This window comes from Manacus candei, unplaced genomic scaffold, assembly GCF_025592945.1.
Source record: "Manacus candei isolate 608988 ecotype Guabito, Panama unplaced genomic scaffold, ASM2559294v1 h1tg000037l, whole genome shotgun sequence".
NCBI lineage: Eukaryota > Metazoa > Chordata > Aves > Passeriformes > Pipridae > Manacus > Manacus candei.
In genome coordinates this window covers 4,357,205-4,375,943 of record NW_026138085.1, presented here as the reverse complement: position 1 = coordinate 4,375,943, position 18,739 = coordinate 4,357,205, and the positions used below count along the sequence as shown (strand labels likewise).

Genomic DNA, 18,739 nt, shown 5'->3' with positions numbered 1-18,739 from the left:
AATAGAACAAGATTGGAGCTCAAAGTAAAAGCTCTCCTCAGTTTTAACTTTGAAAGCTGCTACTTACCCATATGATAGAACAAAACAACTGTAAAATATATTCGTCTGGAACAAAGGATAAAGGTCTTAAGTGTATTATCCTGTAAAACAAGGCTGAGGGGCATTGATAGGCTTGTTCTGTGGAAGTAAGTCTCAGCTGTATGAGCACTGTAATTCAGGATAGAGGAAAGACTGTTAATTTCTGTAGCAGAAGGTGGTGTTTTTCACATACTCTCCATTCCTTTCATTAGTGCTTTCATTTGAGAAGATGATACATTCTTGACAAGGAGAGTACATTATGAGTTATCATTATCTCCTAAAAGTAGCTGTCCTGCCACATTTGATGTTATACACAATCACCCTTCTAAATTTTCCATTAAAACATCACAATCTAAAAAAAATGTAATAGTCTAAATGTAGGGGGGGCAGTAGCCTTCATCCTAAAAGTAGATTGATCTAAGTTTTTATGTTCTTTATTCAATCAAATTGTTTTGTCACAGCTCTGAGTCTATTGGGTTCAACAGAAATATTATGAAAGATGTATTCTAAACTTTGGACAGGTTATAATTTTGTTAAACACCAAGAAGGACTAACAGTACAGGACAAGCATTCTGCATAATTTTAGAACAATTTATTAATTTATCAACTTTTGTCAGAGCTGAACCACAAAACAATCTTGGTTTACCTATAAATACGAAATTGCATTTGAATATTTTCTTGTCTCAGTAGCTAAGCTTTAAACCTTAAAAACCCCCAAAACTATAGCCAGTGTCATCATTAAAATGAAAATCTTGTAAGAAATTTTACAGTAATTTATTCCTGTACTACTGTAATCTGAATTAAAATCAAAACTATTCTGATAACTCATGTTATTGCATCTCTGTGCCTGCCTCAATCCTCTGTTTGTATCTAATCTATATACTTACTTTAAATGTTCTGCAACTACATAAAATAATTTGACAAGGCTCTGTGTTTATAGAAAAGCTGAGATTTGAAAGATCAAGTATTGTTCCCATCAGGTAGAGTGAAAATGTCTCTGCCTTAATTTAGAAGGATCAATTTGGAAAAGATGAGAGATAAATCACTTTCATTATAAACTCAGATCTTCCTGGAACAGTGAGAGAGAATGCCAATCATTCTTGCCCCTGTTGTTGTGAGCTAATATATACCAGTCATGAGATGAATTCAGGTTATTTAAGGCACGAATTTGACCTTGGCCCTCAATTCCCCAGCAAAAGGCAGCTGGTGAATCCTCTGTGTTGGTGTTTGCAGTACAGCACAGTGTGTTTATACAAATTCATGATATAAGATAAAAATTTGGAAATTCATAAAGTTTATTGATAAAGTTTATTTGAAAGGCAGCTCATAACATTCCTTTATTTGTCAGGATTGAAATAGCAACTGAAATTTCATTGCATCATTTTCTATCATAACTCTTTTCACTTTCTTACTCTGTTGTTTCTGGATTGAGAAAATATGAAATGTGTGCTTGTATCTGCTCTTATTTCTTTTAGAGGAACAAGCTGCTGGTTAGAATATGGTTTGAAGTAAGTAGGGCTCTCAGTTTCACAGCTCAGCTATTAATGAACCATGGATCAAACATTCAGAAGTACCTGAATGATTAGAAGCCTAAATGAAGCTGAAAGCCACTGGTATTTTGACTTCTAGGTACTTGAAGTGGCTGTCATAATTGTTCTCACAATGCTGTAGCATTTTAATAGTAACAATAGCAGTACTGAAGATACTCCAAAGGAAAAAATCCTTTAAAGCTGCAATTTATTAACTTACTTTTTAATTTAAGTACAGTACATGAGTCATTGGAACTTCAGTGTATTTCGGAAGGATGTGTCCAGGCTAATATGTGAAACTGTTGTTATATATATTTAAATGCTATTTTTAAGTCTTTTTGCTTCCCCACCACAGCATTGCTGCAGTAAACTGTCATTGTTCAGTCAAACCCTGGTTTATTTGTTTTATTTAATGTAAAACATAAATTACTTCGCTTCCCCATTCTCACTCCAGGTTGTTAATAAGAACCACCTCAATCTCCTTTATTTGTCACGGTGATACAAACCTCTCAGAGCACTTTGCCTGCACGTTTTCCAAACATCACACTGTGTGAACTGACCGTTTCCCACGTTGTTCTTGCTTTCTTCTGCAGTGGATTGCTTGGATCCCACGTGCTCCAACCACGGCGTGTGTGTGAATGGGGAATGTCTCTGCAGCCCAGGATGGGGAGGAGTGAACTGTGAGCTGCCCAGAGCCCAGTGCCCAGACCAGTGCAGTGGGCACGGCACCTACCTGTCAGACACAGGGCTCTGCAGCTGTGATCCCAACTGGATGGGTCCCGACTGCTCCGTTGGTAAGAAAAATATTGTCTTGCAACATGTTGCAGTACTGCTCCTGTTTTGTTAAAACATTGATATCTGCTGCAGGTTTGAAATGCAAATAATTTAGAAACACGTCTTTGGAACGTGTTTGATCTTGTTTAGTTCTGTTGGGGAGAAGTGTGTATGCATCTCAGATACATTTTTTTCGTGAAATTCTTTATTTGGGACTGTCAGCTGGGGGTGAAGTGGATGCAGGTTAGGAGTTTGTGTTTTATTCTAGCACTGAGTCTGAATAAAAAAAGTTGCATAAGTGCCTCACATCTGTAAATGAAAATAAAAACATCCATAATTTATAAGTGGGTATAACATTTAAAGAATGGAGAACACTCCACTTAGGTCTATTTTGGGAGTTTACTTTACTGCACATCAAAATGCTACTCATTTATGAAAAACATCACAAACCAGAAAGATATCTTTTCAAATAAAGGGTATTTTTTTCCTCTTCAGTTGTATGTAGAATATATTTTTAAAAAAATAAGGGTTTTATAATATTGTTTTTATAATACTAAGTTTTATATATATTTATATTTTATTATGAAAGTTCATATAATATTAAGGTTTTATAATATATTAAAAAAAAGTTAAGTAACACTTAAAAGCAGGTACAAAAGCGTTAGCTAAAACTTTCATCCTCACCAAAGCTACAGTTGTAAAACATGATTATTCTAACAGAAGGAGCAACAGAGGACAACACAGATTCGACAAGACAGCAAATGTTCTATTTGTGAGGGGGGGAAAAATACTGGGAATTTTACATTTATATTGTAAGTTGAACCTTGAGATGGAGCTGTAGGCCAAAAGCAAGTCTCTCAAAATAATATTTGCATTTTTCACACTTATTCAGTTATTTTCTAAGATTAATCTCTTAGAACACCCCACCAGTGACATTAATATGAAGATGTGTGTTTTCTGCTTCGTGGATTAGCAGACAGAAAAATTTGTGAATGAGAGCTTTACTCTCCATTTCTTTGGTGATATGTGAGGCAAAAGACCCCTCTGCTTTTCTACAACTTCAGCTGACAGAGAGCAGTAGAATTTTGGGAGTGAGACACCATATAACTGACCATGTAGTAGGAATCCAAGATCTCTCCTTTGAAAGTGTCTTTTACCCATCGCTCCCAGAGTCTAAGTGACCCTGAACTGCCACCATTCTCTGCTGAATGAGTGATTTTCAGTGTCATTCTTAGCAAAAGCAATGTTTATCACTGAAATGTATCAGTGTGTGAGTAAAGCAGAGCTGCCTGCTCCCGTTCTGGCTGCTGGCAGCGTTGGGGACACTACCTCTGAAACTTGTTTTTATCTGCGTAGAGGACGCAGTTCTAGCACAGTCCGTCCAGCAGATCTTTTTAAACAACTTTTAAATACGATTTAGTTTTAAAGCAAAAGTTAAATGCCAGTTTTCCTCAGAGTATGAAACGGCCAGCTTTTGACAGCACTTAGTTTGCAGCCCCAGCACGTCCCTTCTGCTCCCCTTCCTTGCACGACTCGGCCGCCGCTCCCGCCCCGCTGCCACCGAAGTACCCGCTGCAATTCCAGTTGGTGTTGGTCTTGTTCCGTGGTTTTTTTGGTTTTTTTTTCCCTGCAAATCAGTTTATCATCCCTTCTTTTCTCTCCTAGAAGTGTGTTCTGTGGACTGTGGCACCCACGGGGTGTGCATGGGCGGAGCGTGTCGCTGCGAAGAAGGGTGGACGGGAGCGGCCTGCGACCAGCGCGTGTGTCACCCCCGCTGCACGGAGCACGGAACTTGTAAAGATGGGAAGTGTGAATGCAGAGAGGGCTGGAATGGGGAGCACTGCACCATTGGTAGGCAAACGACAGGCACCGAAACAGGCACATATTGCTTTCTTTTCATAAATCGTAGAAACATAGTTACTGTGGTGTGTTGTAATGGGCTGTTCCCTTAAGGACCCTAGTGCTTGGCTCTGACTCGGAGTGTGGTGGGTGAAATGCAGGTGAGCTCTTGGAATCATTTAAAATCAGTAACAAAATGATTTGTAGAGATAAAAAAACCCCAAACAAACAACAAATTCCACAGCAAGTGAACAATAGTAAGTGAAGATGTAACAAATGGTTCATCTCGGTATCATCTAAGCCAAGATTTTCAAACTTAACTAAATATTCCTTTGTGTGAATGGCACCTCTTTTAATTTCCTGGTCTGATGCATCAGTGCTCTCCTGCTGTTATACATCACACCTGAAACACGTCCCCACCATCCCCACCCAGAGCAGGGGTCAAGTGGGGGAGGATTAAGTGTTCCTGGTGGCACAGAAACAGCTACCTGGATTTCTGCTGTGCTGTGACAGTGGGAATGGTGTTTGCACACACACAGTGCCAGGGTGGGAGGGCCCTGTGGGCCCTGCAGCATCCTGCTGTCCCCTTCCCTAATGTCCTGCTGCTCAGGGCAGCACTGGCATCGTGCAGAGGGCCATGACCAACGTGGTTCCACCTCAGCTGTGATGTCTCAACCTGGGAAGTTCAAAAGGGTTACACTTACACAAGGCAGTGATTTTCTACCCTCTCAACCACTGTGCTAGAAAATTTATTCTGAAGAGGAATTAATTGCTCCTAAATTAAGTTCTTTATTTTGTCTCTCCAAGCAGTCCAGCAGTCTATTTGGATTATTTTGAAAAGTTACCCAGAGCAAAGGGGAAAATTGTTATTTTCTCTGTGCCAAAGTCAAAAATGGGAAATTCTCAGTGATCACATCCCCTCTGAAAAGTCTGAGCAAATTTATCTGGAACAAGTGTATCCAGCTGCTGAGTCAATGTGAGGTTCAGGCAAGGGTGCTTTTCTCCAAAAAATTTTTGGAGGACTGCGAGGTATACCTTAAAAGAAACCTACTGAGTCCTAATCCAAAGTCATGCTGGTTTTATTATCTTAAGGTGGTAAATTTAACAAAGAAAAGAGCAGGTCAATTGAGATTTTAATAGCAATCAGGGACCTTAATGGGACAGTCTTATTACAAGTGAATTGTTATTTCTTTGCTTAAAAGTGTGGTGAGATTCTTGCATCCCTCAAGCTGTTTTTCTTTTTCATTCCCCTCTGATTTCTCCCTGGATATACAAATCATTTCTGATAAACACATGAGTTGGAAACTAAAAGTATACTCTTATTGGAGAAAAAAAAATAACAATTGATACATCTTTTCGGGGCATATCCTTTGATGTTGTGGTGCTGCATGCTTTGCTACACTATGCTAATATGATTTAAATCAAAGCTTTTATGACTGAACACTTTGTGACCAGCACAGATGCAGAGTGTTCTTTCATAATTGCTTTCAGACTTCCATTATATCAACACACCTCTGCTAGATTAATCCAGGCATTTTGTTTTCATATTAAGTGCTTCTCAGTTCTTTACAAAATGCCTAATATATCTTTTTTTCATTAAATTCTGTAATAGTTGCTTATTTTAAAAGTTCATGCTTTGTGCAAAATTTGTTTTGCTTTATAATCTCTTAGTAATATGCCTATGTTTAGAAGTAATTAATGTATGTAAAGTCTTCATTACTGTGCAGACAAAAAGATGCCTTTTACCAGGATCTCAAAAGTATGCTGAAAATTGCAAGCTGAACTGGTGAACCCTGAAGTGAGATTTTTAAGTCTAATTTTCAGAGCTTGGAACTAAATATCTTCCCTTTTACTGATATATGTAATCAATTCTTTCCAGAGGAAGGGTGATACTTCTAAAGTGATTAAAATACGCATAAGCTTCTTTTGTTTGGTATGTGTTAGAAAGATATCCTTGAAGCTTAATGTGGTTCTGCCTGTGGCAAGGATGAGACTGGTGCAAAGAATTTAGGTATGTCCTCCTAGTTGTGGTGTATCAGATTAGTGCAATCCTAAATTGTCTGTTGTTGGTAGACAGGTATATATTCTTGTGATAAGCCTGTATGAGTAAGAATTTTCATATGATCATATCCTGAGGCCATTTACAAAAGCACAGAGCAGGAATGGGATTCAGTTCAGAGGGTCAGCTCAGCATGACCCCACTGGTTTGTGTTACGTGGGACTGACACACAGGGGGAGTTCAGAGGATGAGGATGGTAAAGCTAATTTTTGTCAGTATTGGTATGAAAAATGCCAGAAGTTACCACTGGAAAATTTGTCCTTAGAGTGAGTCGATACCCTGGTACAAGGATGAGTTGCTCAAGACGTTTTAAATGGTAGTGTGAAGAACTGAAGTGCACTTAAATTTTACAGAAACTCACTTTCATTTCAAGCTCTGTCTTAGGGTTTCACTTTCAACTGAAAGTTTGGCACACCATTTAATGTGAGGATTACTCACTGAGGAGGGTTCCCCTAAAAAGATAATATTCAAGAATGCATTTTTGATGTGTTAAAACCTTGATTTTTTTTTTAATTATTTTATTTCATTTTGTTAATCTTAAGCTATGATTTAGTCCTTTTTGGAAGGTACCTGGCAAACTGCACAGTCTGTTTGTCCTAAGTCAAAGCCAGGCCAGACCAGAGTAAGACAGTAAAGGAGCTGAGGGTGAATCTCTCCCATCCGTGTTCACAGTTTGTGTTTTTGAATACTTCTGTTAGTTCTTCAGGAGCACTGAATGGCCAGGCTTACCTCACAGGACATTTGAGAGTTTCTCCAGATGGACTTCAAGGAGAAGAATGTGAATGCTGTAGGAGAGGTTATTTCCTCTGAATTTCCACTTTTTGCTTCACCTAGTGTGAAATGAAGTCAGCAGAAAAACTTGCTGTGATTCCAGTGACTTTAGGCCAGGCCCACTTAGAACAAATAGATTTGACCTGTGAGAAAGAAAAGCAGGTTTCTACATACAAACCAAAATGCATTTGTTTGGGTTTCTTTACCAGTTTCATGTGCTATATTTACATGGCAGTGGAAAAGAAATCATCATAGCAATCTGCAGGTATCCAAAGTTCACTCAGGATGTGTTATTCTATTTAATATCAAATTAGGCTTTAACAGATACTTGACAGAATGCACACTCTTTGGCATTTCCATCTTGAGTATCTAAGCTCAAAAAATTTACCAGAAGTGCAGTTTCTCTCAGCATCACCTGTTTTTTAAGCAAAGCACTCTGAAAAGCCTCCCAGCACAGCAGTGTTAGCTCAGTGTTAACAAACTGTTTGTGCAAAGCAGCTTTTTCCTGTGTGCAGCACTATTACATATAAGAATGAATGCAAATAAAAGTGAATACATGTTCCAAGTAACACAGATTTTGGTAAATCTACATCCAAATAATATAAAATTGAAAGGAGGGGTGTCTGGTCTTGCTCAGATGCCTGTACGTAGCTGAGCAGAACTGCAGTTCACTTTGCTACTTCAGGCAAGGAAAAAAAAATTGCTTACTGGAGTGGTGATAAAGAAAATTAATCTTTTCCCAGTGCAAAAATAGACCTGTCAGGATATGTTTATTAAGTGATTACTATTCATTGATTGCAATTATGGAGGAAGTTATAACTAAATAATAGAGGGTAATCTAGATGAGGAAAAAAATATTGGAAAACTAATAACAAAGTGAAAGACTAAGGTATAGAAGTTGTTAATCTCAGACCAATTGCATGACAGAAATTTAAGATGGAGGATTTAGTTTTTCCTTGAATCATCTGAGTGTTGTTGAAATGGCTGTTACAAAACAGATCTGTTGCTTTCACTGAAAATAATATTTGGATGCTTAAAGCTGTTGTTTTTGAACGGTTGCAGAGGGTGTTCTGTGTATAAACTGTCAAGATAGTATTCCAAGGACAGGGTGATATATATGGAGATCTTATGAAACAGTCAGAAATACCATTTAAAAAGTGTAATTCCATCTGTAATTCATATCCCTGCAGCATGAAATGTGACTCTTATTAAGGTATTGGTGAAAATCTCACAGGGAGACCAGTGAAATCAGGATTTAATCCTCAACATTTACAAGTAAAATTTAAAAGTCTGAAAATGTATCATTTAAGGTGAGCTCTCACCAGAAGGTGATATAAGAGGTTTTCTTTGTGGCTGTCTGTTGTATTCCCAAGCTTTGCTCTTGTCTGCTCACGTCCTACATAAGATGTAGGTTAAGCATTCCCTTTCCGACAGAAAGTGGGGAAAGATTGTAGTGAAGGCTATTTGATAATAAGAATTGTCTACAGCAGGTTTTGATCCAGACAGTTCTTATATTTTCTGTTCCTTTTTTTTTTATTTTTCACTGCAAATGAGCTTTGCTCCCTGGTACAGCTGAACCTCCACCTGCCTCCCTGCTAGACCCAACACAGCCAGGTGATGTGCATCTCTGCAGACCCTGCTGAGGTTCATTCAGGTTGGAAAAGACTTCTAAGATCCTTGAGTCCAACCACAAATCCTGGCCTTGGCACTGCTTTTGGAAATCTAACTCCGGAGCTGGGGATCTGCCACTCTCTTTCCCCCAGTGAGTCCTTGGCCCCTGTACTAAAAACATCAAAATTGTAGGGCGTGTTCCTCAGTAAATAAGGGATTTGGGAATCTCTCTTAGCCCTTTATCTTACCTTCTATGTTTTCAGGGCCTTGAGTAAAGAGGAAAGATTGGAAAGAACCAGGATTCTGTCACCTACATGGTGGGAAATAACCTAAAATTTTCAGATACACTAAAAATGTTCAAGCAGAAGAAAGGATTCTGTGTCCAGGATTAAGAATTTTGAGTTCCAGTACAGGATATTTGTGTTAGCTGTTGGGAAAAACCATGTAACAGTAAATGAAAAATTGAGGTAGTTTGTCCAAGCAAGTTGTGGACTCCTCTTCAATACAACTTTTAACAAGTATTTAGACAAATATCTGTCAGGAACAGCAGAGAGGTGATTCATCCTGCCATGGGGCAGTGAGCTCACTAGAAAGTCAGTGAGCTGTATGAATTCGTTTCAGTCTCGTTTTAAATGAGCTTAAAAGGAAGCATTCCTTCTAAGGAATTTATTTTATAATGGCCTATGTTAGGATTTGTACTTTCATTGCCTTTAAGAATCTAAGGCCACTCTTGGAAGTAGAATTGATCATTTACCCGGCTAAGAAGGCTAATCTGTGTGTTCTGTATTTGCAGAACAATGGGGTTGTCAATGTGGATATTGAGCCACTCTGAAAGATGCAAACAAATTTACACCCAGCAGGTAAATACTTTCAATGCTCTCCCTTTAAAGCAGGAAGACTCGCCCAGGTGAACCCTTGGTGAATATTAGTCCACCTCTGGTTTTACTAAAAAATAAAGTGTAGTAAAAATTTCCCCCTTCCAAGTGTTTTGGGATGACTGTGCCCTTTCCAGCTTTTAGTCATGTTTATATTTTCTGTCAACCGGAAGGAAACCCACAAGTGTAAAGATTTAGTTATTTACCTTACGATGAAGTCAATAATCGATAGGGGCATTAATAATGCAGCACTGTGTTATCTTTGGATATAGCAAGATATTTTTGTCCCATGATAATGCTCTTTGTGTCAAGGATTTTTTTTCTTCTACTACTGATTTCTCTTGTTGTAATTACCACGGTAATGATTCAAAGATGAGGCAATTTTCAGGAGAGATGGAAAGTGTGTGGGAGGAGGCAGTGGAAAGCCATCGTATCTGACAAAGAGCAATTTAGAAGGAGCTAGATATATTAGACTTCTCCAATGCACTTCTAACTTAAAATTAATCTGTAACAGTTTATAACCTATCAAGGCATAAAAAAAATCTCTAGCGAGGATGACAGGAATTTAGATTGCATGCTCTGTGGAGGGAGGAACACATTTTTTCATTTTATTTGAAAAATGTGTAGAATATTTGGGTCGTGACCACTTTTCATTACTGTTGGTACAGAAATATGTTGGTAATATATATGATGACACGACCAGAAATGTTAGAGATGTTGGCTGTTGCTGTACCTGGGTGATACAATTATCCCACTCTTTTTACAGCTGGTAGCAGGTTCCTCAGGAAGCACACCTGTGATACAGCCTTTTAGGTGCCAAGCTTTCATTGGAGTGTTGTAGGGTGGTTCCCCCCTGTGTCTGTTCAGCAAAACAGAGGAGCAGCAGGTACCTCATGAGGCAAACTCGGAGATTCTCAACCATTTCTGTCGTTCCCTGCACATCACTCACATTTTCGTTTCCATCGTGCAAGCGTGGAGAGACTCAGAAGGTAGAAGTTTCCCTAATAAAGTGGTATTTTGGTCACATATGTTATATCATTTTATAACCCAAACTAAGGAAATTTACTAATCAGTCGGACAAATGGTCATTTAGTCCAGCATCTCTGTGCTTCAATAAAGGTGCAAGTTCCTACTGAATAAATTTCTTCCTGGAAAGTGATGCTTCTTATCTGTCCCAGCTACATTTGCTGTCGAGGTGCTTTGTTTTGTGAATGTGTCACCTTTTATTTCACCTCCAAAACTCCTGAATAAAATACCTTGGCCCTGAAGTCCCCAGATATGTAGATAGTACTTGCTTGGGATTTTGGTTTCTGTTTGTAACTTTGCAAATTCCTGCTGAGATATACTTGGCTATTTTGTGGATCAGGGATGAGTAAACTTTCTGAGCAGCTTCCGTAGCACTAAGGAATCCAGAAGTACGAGATGCACCCACTTACTTTATCATAAGCTGCTTATGTGTATTTGTAAGGAAATATATTCAATCTAGAGATTTGTATATAGTGAGAGTGGTTTGACTTTCAGGGAGTTTAGAAACAGAAATCCTTTTCATTTGCAGAATTTACACGGGGCAGCTGGGGATCTTTTTTGGCTGAAAGGCAAGCTTATTCATGAGGAAGAACTTTCCTGTTTGCATTCTTTGCTGAGGGCTTCCTGTAAATGACTGAAATATGTCAGAGTGCAGTGTCAGAACACTTGAGTGGCTCTTTTCTCTCTCTTTTTATAGGATATTTGCAGAACATGACCTTATTTCTTCCCTTCCTAACCCAAAAAATTTAATGAGTGTGTTTTCAGCAAAACTTCCTGCATTATGTCTAGTACTTCAAAGATGCACCCAGCAGATACTGGTGAATAGCTTCCCAAACTAAACCACATTTCTTTTTTTCTCCTTTTGGAGGCGCTTCTACATGAGTTATATTGATTTCCTGGCCAATTCTTGAACTCTTAAAAGACCACAAAAAGAGGGGAAGGGCAATCAATCAAGGAGCTGATCTAACTTTTGAAAGGGCAGAGCTGATTTTCCTGTTCACAGGAGTATTCCCAGCGTCAGACAATCTTCTCCCGCAGATAATATTGTCTGTGTTATTTTGCACCCTGTGGTGTCAAACCGAGTTTCAGCAAGTGAGTGAATTACATGGTGTTGCTGGATACAAAACAACAAAGGCACGGGAATGCTTGTGAGAGGTCAGTGACATGGATTGTATAGAGGTAGAAAGGTAGTACCAGATCTTGAGAGATATATATGTATATACATATATGTAATATTTATACTTCCTAAGAAAGAAATACAAAAGAGGACAATACCTGCCCATCCTTTTGAGGGCTGCTGTTTGTGTTCTTGTTAGAGATACCTTTTCCTTGATCACTTGCATTCTTGCCTATACATTCTCTAGGTATAATCTTTGCATCTTCAGCATCAGTTTCATATAATTTTTCGTGCTTGAAGATGCAAATAAAGCCAAATGTGTTTTGCCTGACTGCTGCAATCTCTGTGGAATAACTATTCAGGTGCAAAGCTTTACCTTTTCAGCTTCTTGCCAATTTAGCATCAAATTAATGGTAGGATGCAAGAGAAGTTAGAGACTTGTCTTCCTAAGATATCTGATGCTTTTGAAATTCTCTACTCAATATTTTCTTAGTTTAATGTTGTATTAAAAATATTAATGTCAGAAATAAAAAGGAAAAAATGGTCTCTGTAGCACCTCTGAAGTGTCAGTTCAGGATTTTGCTGTGTGATCTATTTAGGGCTTCAGGGAAAAACGAAACCATTGAAAGGCTTCTCTTTAAACTGTCAGCTCTCTCTTGGGCAGTAACTGCTCGCTGAGGATGAATACACGCTGATGTTGAATATTGATACGTCCTTCTTTCACTAAAAGCCCTTACTTAGACAGTTTTTTAAAAGATCTTAAGGAATGAATATGGGGACTTGTTCAGAGCACGAGTTATGAGGTATCATGAGCCTTTCTTATTGAAGAAAGTTTTTTAAAAATTTATGTTATCCAGCTCTTTCCTCTCGTTCCTTCTTTCTTTCCATCCCTATTCTGAGCTGCTTATGAAATGCTCATTAGGATAACATTGCTTCTGGAGATTATTCCTGTAGGTAGCCTCAGCCTATTTCAGTTCAGATATAGTTTTTCTATACATATAAAAAGAAGCAAAGCTTGCTGTCCAACAGAAGTCATTATGTAATGTAGTATATCTAATTTGCCCAAACATACTTTGGGTTACTGAAATGTAAGAGCTAAATACAAACTTGATTGTTCTTAGAGGCATTTGGGCCTGATGTTGTGGTCCGTGTGTTGTGGTTCACCTCTGCATGTTGAAAGTGCAAATAATTAGAGTAATATTGAGGTCACTGTTGCCTGATTTATAGCTGCCAAAAAATTGTAACTAACTGTAGATTTCTACGATTTCCAGCACATACTACTGTGGTGTTTCCAGTGATATAATACTGATTGACACATAACTCTCCATCTCAGCCTGTCAGTTGTCTTCAAAACACATCCATGCTGGGATAGATGGAGACAAAGCAATACTGGTGTCTCATTAATCTGCCAGCAGCTCACAGTCATACTGAAAGCCACAGGGAAAAGAAGGACACGAGAAATTAAGGTTACTGTGTTTGTTGTCATTCCCTCTTCATTCAGTAACAGGATTAGAGCAGAAAGGATTCATGGCCCAGCTGTTCCCTGAAGATTTTCAAATCTGAGAGCTGACCCTTAGCACTGCATGCTACACACTTAATTTAAATATTTCGCTCCAAACAAGTACCTCTCTTAAACAGTTAAGCAGTTTTCATGGAAAAGTAGCAACTTTGCTTCCACAAAGACTTCAGTGTGACACGGATCAGAACATTATCCCTAATGAAAATTTAGGCAGAGGAGACATGGCTGTCTGCTTATCCATGCAAAGCTTTTCTGCCTCTCATTCTACTGCACTTAAAAGATATTTTCCCTCCTGCCTTACTGTAATGTGCCAGTTCTATGGCCCATGACTGATGTCTAACATCTGGGATGTGTTGCCTTTTCTTGTGCTGTCCCACTGGTTATTGGGAGCCGTGCAGCGAGTCCCAGATGTTCAAGTGTAAAACAGTCTCTGGGTTCTCTCAAACATGGTTTGTGTGACAGCACCCAAGTCCTACCCACCTCATTTGTAATTTCTCCATTGCAGAATGCCTTTTAAAAGGCTGTGGGTTTCCTCCAATCTGCAGCTAGGGAGCTGTAATTTTGACAAACAACCCACCAGCATCAGGGTTTATGGTTTTTTCCTAATCCCACTGTGTTTTTAGTTTCTATTCACAGTTTTTAACAGTTCAGTGTGGAGCAGGTTGATCAACTCAGCATTGATAGACTGTGGCCTGCTTTTGAAATGCTGTCAAATAAGATATCAACAAAATAGCTGCAAGGAAAGATTCTTTAACTGTTTTGGCATGACCAAACTACACGAACTCATAGTTAATCATTCATATAATTGAAAAGCATATACACTTCCACCATTTTTGTGTATTTTTACAGGAATCCATGTAAAGATGAATCTCTTCTGTATTCATTCTGCTTAAATATAAAATTTCAGATGAGATTTTTTTAGGTAGATGTTGGAAGGTTAAAGTTATTCAAGAGTGTGAAAAATAAGTAAGATTCATAGTGCATCTAGACCACATATGTTTTAATTTGCCCTCAAATAGTTTTTCAGAGCACTGAACAACTGAGCTAAAGAACCACAGTGCATCAAGATGCAGTCCCTGCTCTGAAGAGAATTAGTAGGGATAATAGCTTTGGTAGCTAAGAAATAAATATAATGGTGTAATTGTGATTAAAAACATTCTTTTTAATTAAAAACTAAATTGGTTTATAGTGAAAAATATTACTGGTTTGCTAGGTTGTGATTTGAGGCTACAAGCAACACTAAGAGGACAATTATCCAAAAGCACAAATTAGCAAAGAAAAAAATGCCAGGTTAGCAATAGCATTTTTTGCAAGAAGAGCATGGTGATTTATTGATCTACTGCTTCAAATACTGTGATTTTCCAATTGTTAGGAATCAAAAGGAATTGCTGAGTTTCTTGTGGAATGAGTTCCTCAAGAATAGAACTGAAGCTGTTTTTGTAAATTCAACATGCACAAACACAAACCACTAAACATCCCAGAAGATGCTGATTCCCCTAAAACCAGAGACACATTAGTTCAGATGAGAGAACTGACTTTTTGTTTTAAGCACTGGGAATACCAGAGAGTAGAACTCGGTCCCTAATATAGCATGTAAGCATCCACTTTTCAACACAGTTTAAATATAAACTGATCTGACTTCTTTGCTTTCCATTTAATAAAGCAAGGCAAAATGTGTATATGCTGGGTTACAGATCACTTCTCTCTGAAATTAATAGAGGAATTAGCATTATAGCATGCAGTCTTACAATGGAAGGTAGTTGTGCTCAGAATTAAGCAGTTATAGAAAAAGAAGATGGGTGTTCCTCTTCTCTATTTTTTTTTACTGCAGAATCACTTGCATTTGAACCAGAAACATATTACTGAAAGCAGGAAGCCATGGATCATTATTTCCTGCTGAAAAGTGAAGGTGCAATATGACTTTGTTAAAATGTTTGCAGATTCTGATTAATTCTGATCTTTTTTTTTTTTTTTTAGGGTAATTTGATAGCAGTACACAAAAAGCAGTGTCAATGTGCCTTTTTTGTTTAAAAAAAAAAGAAAGGGTGTTTTGGACAGTGCTTGCATACAGCATTGCTAATAGATAGTTGAATTGGGTTTGGGGGGAACATAGTGACACAGATTTTTAGGTGCAGTTCATCTTTTTTTTAGCTTCTTTGGAAACTAGGAGTAAAATTGCTTTTTTGTTACTGCCTCCCTTGGATCGTTATTAATTGATTCTTTATCATGGAACCCGTCCATAAATATCTTCCTTGTGCCCTTTGAATGTTTGAACCTTGGGGTCTTTTTCTAAAATAAGTCAGGAATATTGATTTAGAAGGGAGAAAGTCTTCCATGTTTAGAGAACAGGTTATCAGAGTCAAGGTCACTCCTCACAAAGGCTGAACAGGCAACAGTCGCTTGATGGAAATCCTGAGTGTTACACTACAGACAGTGTAAAACCTGTGTAAATGGGTCTGCACTCCTTTTCCTGCAGCATTCCTTGTTCCTCCAGCATTCCTTGTTCCTGCAGCATTCCTCACAGAGATGGTTGTGGACCAGAAACCTAAACTACCGTGTTGTTCTTGCACACATCGCGAAAAGGTTGAAGGAGAAATAAGAAATGTACAGAGATTTGTAAGCATTACCCTTCCTTAATTCAGATCCAGAGGGGCCTGTAGATGTTATCAGTTTTATGATTCTTCATTGGAATCTTTTGTCAGTTATTCTATAAAAATTTTGATTGCTTATATGCTCAGTAAAAAAAGTGAATTAAAATCGGTCAGGCCCACCCTTAATTTCAAACAGTAGTGCATGCACTTTACCAAAAGAGTTAAGTAGGTATGAAATATCACTCAGATAGCAAACTTTTTGGATACACTGAAGTGTCTCCTGAAATTGTTAATATTTTCATACCACATGAAAATTTTTTTAAAATAAAATTGACTGCTTATTAAAACCTAATTATTTTCCCATTCCTTTTAATCTTTCAATCTTCCATATGCAAAGAATTTTCTAAGTAAATTCTGTCATCTTAGACCAGTAATTGTACTTCTAGTTACCATGAAAGTCCTTAAATCCTCATTACTTAATTTAAGAGCATTACTGCATGGAAAGTTTAAAGTATGAGATGCTTTGTATAGGGAAATATTTATTCAGCAGAAATGGAGTAATTTACCATATTTGCCTTCCATTGAAGGCTGCATCTGTTTATTCAACTTTTGTAGTTAGTAAGGATTTTTGTCAGCATTTCTGAGATAAAACATTGTAGTTGGAAAACTTTCTATCAAGTCATATATAATGTACCTGATTTCTTAAGGTGAGTGTTCCCATTAGTATTAAATGGGAGATTTTGTGAAGTTATTTGCAGAATATGCCCCCAGATCTTAATTATTTATTTCCTTTTCTGTATTTTATTGCTTGAGATAAAGATGTTGTAAAATGTGAGGAGAGATGTCACTCAAAAGTGAACTAATGACAGTGAAGTGAAAAGGAAAATGTCTGTTCTCTTCAGTGTTGCTTCTGGTTTTTCGTCCTGTGACAAAAGATTACAGGTTTACTAAAGATGAACTTTCACAGGGCTGCTGCTACCAATCCCTTACTTGAACTAGGTGACTTCAGTCCAGGTTAGGAAATAATTACAATTAATAAGTTTTTTCATTCAGAGTGAGAAGAAGGTAGAGAATTCACTTAGAAGTCTTGCACTGACAGATTTGTATCTTGAGGAGAAAGGCTTTGTCATTAATCTGCAGGAGAGTTTTTCCACTTAAAAAGGATTTTTACAAAAACTTCCTGACTGCTTGCAGCAGTAAATTGGATATGCACTGTGCCTGATTAAGCACATTCCCACATATGTATTTACTCTGAAACCATGAGCCGTTCCAAAATTCACTTTGCTTGATTACAATCCATGGAGATCTTAAACTCAATAGAGTCAAACTGCATCAAACCTCAGGAGAGAGACCTTCAGGTGATATTTTGGTGTTACAAGGTGTTCTCTTCATAGGTTTTCATGGCATGGAGCATTCTGGAAATCCTCTGCAGCTCAAGCCAGAGCAGAACTTGCCTTTCTGCTCCAAACTATTGCTGTGTAGTGGGAAAAGGCTGCTTGGTTTCACAGCTTTGAAGAAATGGTTATTAGCTAAAGAAAAGCCTAATTATTATGAGTTTCTAACATGTTCCTTGAAATGTGCTAACAGTTCAGCTGTGTATAAGCAATGAACAATGACAATATAACCCACTGAAATTGTGGGAATCAGAGTGTGGAAACCTGTTATCTTTTTATTTGAGCACTGAGGGTCAGTAATGCTGGCCTGCAGAGATCTTGCGTTCTGGTACCTACCCCTGGAACTTTTCTAAATGTTAATCAGGATAGAAAACAGAAAAGAAAGATTTCTTTGACATCTCTTTGATGTTTAGATTTACTGTGAGGTGCTACTCAAGCTGTATTTTCAGCATTGCATTGCACAGAACTGTAGCACGTTGTCCTTTAGCTGTCCCATGTACAGACCTCAGATTTTTATTATTATTATTTTTGTTATTGGAAATTCCTTTTAATTGGTGATGAGGCAGTCTCCAGATATCTTGGCTGCATCTCCAACCCACTTATCTTGTGTTTCTCTTCCTGAGTGAAGTGCTCCTGACAAACACTCCCAGTACACCAAGTAACAACCTGCCTGTCCTGGTATGGTTTAAAAATTGTCAAATATAGATGCAAGGCAATCAAGTTAAAAGTCTTGTTGGTTCTTCTGATGGCTTCAACAGAGAAATGGAAAATAAATACTCTGCCTAGCAGCAGAAAGACAAGTATTCGTTCCAGAGAATTAAGGACACCTCTAGTGGAGGTGAGGGGAGGAGCAGAGCCATCAGTTGCCTGATAGTAAATATGTTTAATATAAAGCAAGCAGAGCCTAAAGACTTGTTTCTCTTCCAAATTTCTTCCAAGTGCAGATTAAACACTCTTGGCTTTCTTGGGGGTGGAATGGAGAAGATGATCTCCCTAGCAGATCAAAATCACTTTCCCAGATTTATTTAGTATTTAAATATCAAAGCAACTGGCTATATATGAAGGATTATGAGGTTTCTTCCCTCACCATGTAGGCAGGTTTTAAAAAATGGAACAAAAAGAGAACTAACTTATGTTTTGTCTGTGTGTGCAGGATTTAAACCAGTTTATTTATGAAAACAACATTTTTATTTCTGTAGCTTTTATTAGCTATTTGTGCAGTTGGTAGATATAAAAATTGGAAAATGGCATGATATTCATGAGGCTTATGTATATTGACAAGGAATGCAGAATGGTGCCTTGCACTTTAGAATTAAAGGCATGTTTATGGTTTACGTACTGAAATATTCATCTTCTATCCTACATCTGCCAAACAACTCAGCATACACAAATACATAACTCAGAATGCATTGCTTATCTATTTTAATTTGTTTTCCATATATTGCCTCTGTGGCAGAATGCTGCTCCTAGATCATGGGCATTATTTCATACTTCACGCTTGTACATATTTAAGCTCCAGAAATTCTAGCCTTAACAAATATGTGAGATATATTTAT

At 37.9% G+C, this 18,739-nt stretch overlaps 1 protein-coding gene across 4 annotated transcripts in view; it reads left to right on the top strand.

Moving 5' to 3' along the window:
• The window catches only part of TENM2 (teneurin transmembrane protein 2), a 1,665,603-nt gene that overhangs the window by 1,584,002 nt on the left and 62,862 nt on the right, over positions 1-18,739 (top strand). For 3 of the 4 annotated variants that reach the window (XM_051794291.1, XM_051794294.1, XM_051794293.1), the window contains 2 exons: positions 2,201-2,401; positions 4,047-4,259. In XM_051794291.1, coding sequence (XP_051650251.1) covers positions 2,201-2,401; positions 4,047-4,259 — 414 coding nt within the window. The remainder of the gene's footprint in view (positions 1-2,200; positions 2,402-4,046; positions 4,260-18,739) is intronic. The other variant, XM_051794292.1, reaches the window with a different exon arrangement.